This window comes from Xyrauchen texanus, chromosome 7, assembly GCF_025860055.1.
Source record: "Xyrauchen texanus isolate HMW12.3.18 chromosome 7, RBS_HiC_50CHRs, whole genome shotgun sequence".
NCBI lineage: Eukaryota > Metazoa > Chordata > Actinopteri > Cypriniformes > Catostomidae > Xyrauchen > Xyrauchen texanus.
Genome location: NC_068282.1, coordinates 50,313,461 through 50,320,676, shown reverse-complemented (window position 1 = coordinate 50,320,676; position 7,216 = coordinate 50,313,461). Strand labels below are relative to the sequence as shown.

The following is a 7,216-nucleotide window of genomic DNA, read 5'->3' as shown; positions in this document are numbered from 1 at the left end:
AACACTGGATGAATCAACAGATTAAAAGTGATACTTAAAGAGACAGTACACCCAAAAATGACATTTCTCTCATCATTTACTCACCCTCATGCTGTCCCAGATGTGTGTGAATTTCTTTCTTCTGCAGAACACAAATGAAGATTTGTAGGAGAATATCTCAGCTCTGCTGGTCCATACAATGCAAGTGAATGGTGACCAGAACTTTGAAGCTTCAAAAAGCACATAAAGAAAACATAAAGTAACCCATATGTCCAGTGGTTTAATCCATGTCTTCAGAAGTGAAATGATAGGTGTGGGGGAGGAAAAAATACATATTCAAGACCTTTTTTAACCATAAATCTCCACTATATCGTTCACTTTCTATCACATTTTGTAAGTGAAACTGAGTAGAGAGGTCTTAAATATTGATGTGTTTCTCACCCACACGTATCACATCCCTTCAGAAGACATGGATTAAACCACTGGAGTCTCATGGGTTACTTATATGCTGCCTTTATGTGCTTTTTAGAGCTTCAAAGTTCTGGTCACCATTCACTTGCATTGTATGGACTTACAGAGCTGAGACATCTGGGATGGCATGAGGGTGAGTAAATGATGAGAGAATTTTACTTTTTGGGTGAACTGTGTTTTTTGCTTTGTGTTTTTGTCTATAAATCTGTTGAGACCATTAATATACCATTTTTAATCTAAATGTCTGACTACATGAGATTTATTTCCTCTGTTTATGTCTCTCTGCAGGTTTAGGTTGATTTGTCAGACTATCATCGCTCATAAACTCTTTGACTATGTGGTTCTCGCTTTCATATTCCTCAACTGCATCACTGTTGCCCTGGAGAGACCCAGAATCCATCAGGGCAGTCTGGTACGTGTCACGGATGTGTGCATGAATTACATTGTGTCTGTTTTGGAAGGTCAATAGGTCATTAGAAGTGTATTTGTTTTGATTAGCGGTCAAGCAATCTGTGTTTATAATACACAGAAGTTTATGCGTCACATATTACAACGTTACAATGACAAATGAGACACAATTGCTGGAATCAAATGAGCACTAAAAACATTGAGGACAACACAATGGGAATGTTTTTTCTGGCCCACTACAAAAAAAAAAAATATATATATATATATATATATATATATATATTGTTTATATTCTTTTGAATCAGTATTTGAATGTTACAGATTAAACCCCATTGACTTCCATTGGAAGTGACTCACTGGAACACACATTTGTGTTTTTGTAAATTTAAATACATTTTTGTGGTGATCAACATAATGACACAAATTCTGCTGATTGATCTTAACTTGTATTGATCTTTAATATTACTTTAAACTTCACTTCAGTTTTGGCTGTGATTATTAGAATATCGGGTTGATTAAATAGAAATTCAACTGAATATTTTTGGGCCAAGTTGTTAGTTTTTAAAATGAATGTTTTCGTAATGTATCAATAAAAGTTTCCCTGTATTATTTACTGCATAATCTGAGAAAGAATGACTTTAATTTGAAAGCAAAATGGACATTATAACTGAAATATACTCAAATGAATCTCAATCAAATCGAATCACATGGCGCTATATTTATGTGCCAAATTGTATACATACACACACACACACACACACACACACACACACACACACACACACACACATAGACTGTATATTAGGGGTGTAACGGTTCACTCATCTCACGATTCGGTTCAGTTCATGATTCACAAGTATAGACAAACACAGTGTGCTTAAGCTAACAACATGCGAACAATTATAAACTTACATGCCTTTATTTTTTTATTTTTTTCCCCCCGATTTTTCTCTCTAATTTGTAACGCCCAATTCCCAATGCGCTCCAAGTCCTCGTGGTGGCGTAGTGACTCGCCTCAATCCGGGTGGCGGAGGACGAATCTCAGTTGCCTCCGCGTCTGAGACCGTCAATCCGTGCATCTTATCACGTGACTTGTTGAGCGTGTTACCACGGAGACGCTGTGGAGGCTTCGCGCTATTCTCCGCGGCATCCACGCACAACTCACCACACGCCCCACCGAGAGCGAGAACCACATTATAGTGACCACGAGGAGGTTACCCCATGTGACTCTACCCTCCCTAGCAACCAGACCAATTTGGTTACCCCATGTGACTCTACCCTCCCTAGCAACCGGTCCAATTTGGTTACCCCATGTGACTCTACCCTTCCTAGCAACCGGGCCAATTTGGTTACCCCATGTGACTCTACCCTCCCTAGCAACCGGGCCAATTTGGTTACCCCATGTGACTCTACCCTTCCTAGCAACCGGTCCATTTTTGTTACCCCATGTGACTCTACCCTTCCTAGCAACCGGTCCAATTTGGTTACCCCATGTGACTCTACCCTTCCTAGCAACCGGTCCAATTTGGTTACCCCATGTGACTCTACCCTTCCTAGCAACCGGGCCAATTTGGTTACCTCATGTGACTCTACCCTCCCTAGCAACCGGACCAATTTGGTTACCCTATGTGACTCAACCCTCCCTAGCAACCGGTCCAATTTGGTTACCCCATGTGACTCTACCCTCCCTAGCAACCAGGCCAGTTTGGTTACCCCATGTGACTCTACCCTTCCTAGCAACCGGACCAATTTGGTTACCCCATGTGACTCTACCCTCCCTAGCAACCGGTCCAATTTGGTTACCCCATGTGACTCTACCCTTCCTAGCAACCGGGCCAATTTGGTTACCCCATGTGACTCTACCCTTCCTAGCAACCGGTCCAATTTGGTTACCCCATGTGACTCTACCCTTCCTAGCAACCGGTCCAATTTGGTTACCCCATGTGACTCTACCCTTCCTAGCAACCGGGCCAATTTGGTTACCCCATGTGACTCTACCCTCCCTAGCAACCGGACCAATTTGGTTACCCTATGTGACTCTACCCTCCCTAGCAACCGGGCCAATTTGGTTACCCCATGTGACTCTACCCTTCCTAGCAACCGGACCAATTTGGTTACCCCATGTGACTCTACCCTCCCTAGCAACCGGTCCAATTTGGTTACCCCATGTGACTCTACCCTTCCTAGCAACCGGGCCAATTTGGTTACCCCATGTGACTCTACCCTTCCTAGCAACCGGACCAATTTGGTTACCCCATGTGACTCTACCCTCCCTAGCAACCGGTCCAATTTGGTTACCCCATGTGACTCTACCCTTCCTAGCAACCGGGCCAATTTGGTTACCCCATGTGACTCTACCCTCCGTAGCAACCGGGCCAATTTGGTTGCTAAGGAGACCTGACTGGAGTCACTCAGCACGCCCTGGGATTCAAACTCACGACTCCAGGGGTGGTAGGCAGCTTCCTTCTGAACGTTGTGCAAGTTTAATCCGCATCTATCAGAAAGGCTTGATTGAGGTTATTGCTGCCAAATGAGGAACAAGGACCAGTTATTAAATCCAAAGGTTCACTTACTTTTCCACAACACTGTGAATGTTTAATGGGATGTTTTCAGTAAAGATTATAGAGTTGATAAGATTATAATTGTGTGTGTGTTGTTAGTTTAATCACATTGTGTTTGTTTATACTTGTGACTTTTTTGAAGATGACATCACATTTTATGTCCAATTAATGCAGAAAACCAGCTCATTCCAAAGGGTGCACATACTTTTTTTTGGCCCTGTATACAATTTAGTGACAATGCAGCACATGGACGAAACACTCACGCTGATCCTGGGCCAGTGGGCTCTTTACAAATGATGCATCATCCGTGTCAAGGATGTCCCGTACATGTTGAATCGACACAATGAGTGACACTCCAGTTAATCATTTAAGCAGATACAGTTGTTGACTGATGCTGGTAATCTCAAACGTTATCTGGTTAATTGTCCTTTCGATTTTGAAATGTAGTTTACTGCAAACGTTCACTCTTGAAGTGAAAAGCGCTTCAGAGGCAGAAGCTGAATATGTAAAATAAGAGTTTTGCGGTTCAGATGAGTGGATCGCTCTTTACACCGCTGACATTTCAGCCTGATAATCACAGGATATTTTACTGCGCTGTTAAAGTCTCATGTCTCATTCTCTGGATGACATTTACCACAATACTGCTGCCGTGTCATTACCGAACGCTGCTCATGTCTCGCTTTAACAGACGCTTTTTCAGGAGATGAAAGACTTCAGATGATTCTCTTCACTTAAATCTCTCTCTCTCTTCAGGAGCGAGTCTTCCTCACCATCTCCAATTACGTGTTCACGGCCATCTTTGTGGCTGAGATGACTGTGAAGGTAATGTCTCACACCTGCAATGCTCAAGACACCTGCTGAAATACAGTTTATAAAGTCAAGCATCTGTATTACTGTTGCTCATAGAGATTTGAACAAACCCCAAACACTGAGTAAGAAATGTCAGTGTGTAACGATTACGATAAAGTGACTCATTCATGACTTACAGTTTTTGATCTGGACGAGTGGAAAAAATCCCATTGGCTAATATTGAAAGACGGACTCAGGTTTAATGAGATTTGAGGGTGCAGGACTAGTAAACAAACACCCAGAGATCCATGTCATCATGGTGGTGTGCTTTTCACGGGCATGCACCACTCCGAAATTTTCTTCAGAAAATGTGTACTTTTTCTTTTGCACCGTCGTGATGTATTTATAAATCATGTTTCTGTGAAGTGTTTTAAATTGTGAATAAACATTGAATGTTAATTCAACTTCATTTAAAAAACAATCTTGTTTAATAGCAGAATTCCCGGTGAAGAACTACACTACCCATAATCCTAAAGAAAGATCGACCAATCAGAGAACCACATCAAGAGCTCCGCCCACTCCCATCACACACTGTCAATGACACAGTCAAGTCGCTTTCCGAACACTTTCAAACTACTGATATATTTGTATATATATGAATATTTTACAATAGAATTAAAATCAATTGTTTTATATTTTTCCATGGCTTTTAATTGGATTGTCATTCGCAATGCATCATGGGATTGTAGTTCATTCCCTCATTAAAGATGTTTGTAATGTTGTGATTCACCTCATGGCTTGCAACTCTTTTAGGAAATCCTTCGCGAGCAGCATTTTTTTATTTCCTTGTGTTTATATTTTATATTTCCTTATTCCAAGTTAAGCACAATTAACAGCATTTTGGCATAAAGGGGGCAATGCTTAAACATTAAAATACTCACTGTTTCAAAAGACATAAACAATATGTGTGTTAACATGATTTTACTGTGATCTGTGTAAAATATCCAATTTTATAACTTGTTGTACATGCTGTTGATTGAGGTTAAATTGTGTCTGGAATGTTCCTTTAATATAAATATAGGCAACAGATGGTTTCACTATTCAATTTCTTTTGTGCAGAAATGTAAGTTAGCGTTCTCCTTACTATAGAGCGCAACAGTGCCCACCCAACATTACAAACATTGTGAATGATGTCATTGAATAAAAAACTAAACTCTGCAAAACTAGAAATGTCCCTTTTTCAGGACACTGTATTTTAAAGATAATTTTGTAAAAATCCAAATAACTTTACAGATGTTTTAAGGGTTTAAACAATGTTATCATGCTTGTTCAATGAACCATATACTATTACTGAACATGCACCTGTGGAACGGCCGTTAAGACACTAACAGCTGACAGACGGGAGGAAATTAAGATCACCTTTCTACTCTACGAGACCTTTCAACTGACTCTGGAAAACTCCAGAAGAAAGATGCCCAGGGTCCTGCTCATCTGCGCGTGTCTTAGGCATGCTGCATGGAGGCATGAGGACTGCAGATGTGGCCAGGGCAATAAATCTCAATGTCCGTACTGTGAGACGCCTGAGACAGCACTACAGGGAGACGGGATGGACTGTTGATCGTCCTCGCAGTGGCAGACCATGTGTAACAACACCTGCGCAGGATCGGTACATCCGAATGTCACACCTGCGGGACAGGTACAGGATGGCAACAACAACTGCCCGAGTTACACCAGGAACACACAATCCCTCCGTCAGTCCTCAGATTGTCCGCAATAGTCTGAGAGAGGCTGGACTGAGGACTTGTAGGCCTGTTGTAAGGCAGGTCCTTCCCAGACATCACCAGCAACAACGTCACCTATGGGCACAAACCCACCTTTGCTGGACCAGACAGGACTGGCTTCACAGACGAGTCGTGGTTTTGTCTCACCAGGGGTGATGGTCGGACTCGAATGAATGAGCATTACACCGAGGCCTGTACTCTGGAGCGGGATCGTTTTGGAGGTGGAGGGTCCATCATGGTCTGGGGCGGTGTGTCACAGCATCATCGGACTGAGCTTGTTGTCATTGCAGGCAATCTCAACGCTGTGCGTTACAGGGAATACATCCTCCTCCCTCATGTGGTACCCTTCCTGTAGTCTCATCCTGGCATGATCCTCCAGCATGGCAGTGCCACCAGCCATACTGCTCGATCTGTGCGTGATCTCCTGCAAGACAGGAATGTCAGTGTTCTGCCATGGCCAGCGAAGAGCCCGGATCTCAATCCCATTGAGCATGTCTGGGACCTGTTGGATCGGAGGGTGAGGGCTAGGACCATTCCCCCAGAAAGAGTGGGGGAACATCTCACAGCAAGAACGGGCAAATATGGTGCAGTCCATGAGGAGGAGATGCACTGCAGTACTTAATGCAGCTGGTGCCACACCAGATACTGACTGTTATTTTTGATTTGGACCCCCCCTTTGTTCAGGGACACATTATTACATTTCTGTTAGTCACATGTCTGTCAAACTTGTTACATTTACATTTATGCATTTGACAGACGCTTTTATCCAAAGCGACTTACAGTGCACTTATTCAAACCAGCGACCTTCTGATTACCAGTTATGTGCTTTAGTCCACTACACCACCACCTCTCCATTCATGTTCAGTTTATGACTTATGCCGTATGTTAAGTTTGCTGAAAATAAAAGCAGTTGAAAGTGAGAGGACAGTTCTATAAAAGTATTGAATTTAGGTTGTTGATTATAAGTATAGAAACAAACTATTTTACATTTAATGCGAAATATCTCAATATGTACATATATATAAGTAGTTTAAAGGTGAAGAGACACTGACTCGATTACATCATTCACATTGCATCATGGGTGCACACGGACGTTTCGTTGGCCGCGGTTCTCTGATTGGTGGATCTGTCCCTGCTGCATCATGGGTAATGTAGTTGTTTACCATGAATTCCGCTATCAAACATGATTTTTAAACAATGGAGTCGACACGGCTTCAACAGAAGCAT

At 42.3% G+C, this 7,216-nt stretch overlaps 1 protein-coding gene across 1 annotated transcript in view; it reads left to right on the top strand.

Annotated features, from left to right (window-relative positions):
* Window positions 1-7,216, top strand: part of LOC127646300 (voltage-dependent T-type calcium channel subunit alpha-1I-like) — a 151,355-nt gene that overhangs the window by 99,958 nt on the left and 44,181 nt on the right. The window contains exons 18-19 of the mRNA XM_052129828.1: window positions 739-862; window positions 4,173-4,241. Of these exons, the coding sequence (XP_051985788.1) occupies window positions 739-862; window positions 4,173-4,241 (193 nt within the window). The remainder of the gene's footprint in view (window positions 1-738; window positions 863-4,172; window positions 4,242-7,216) is intronic.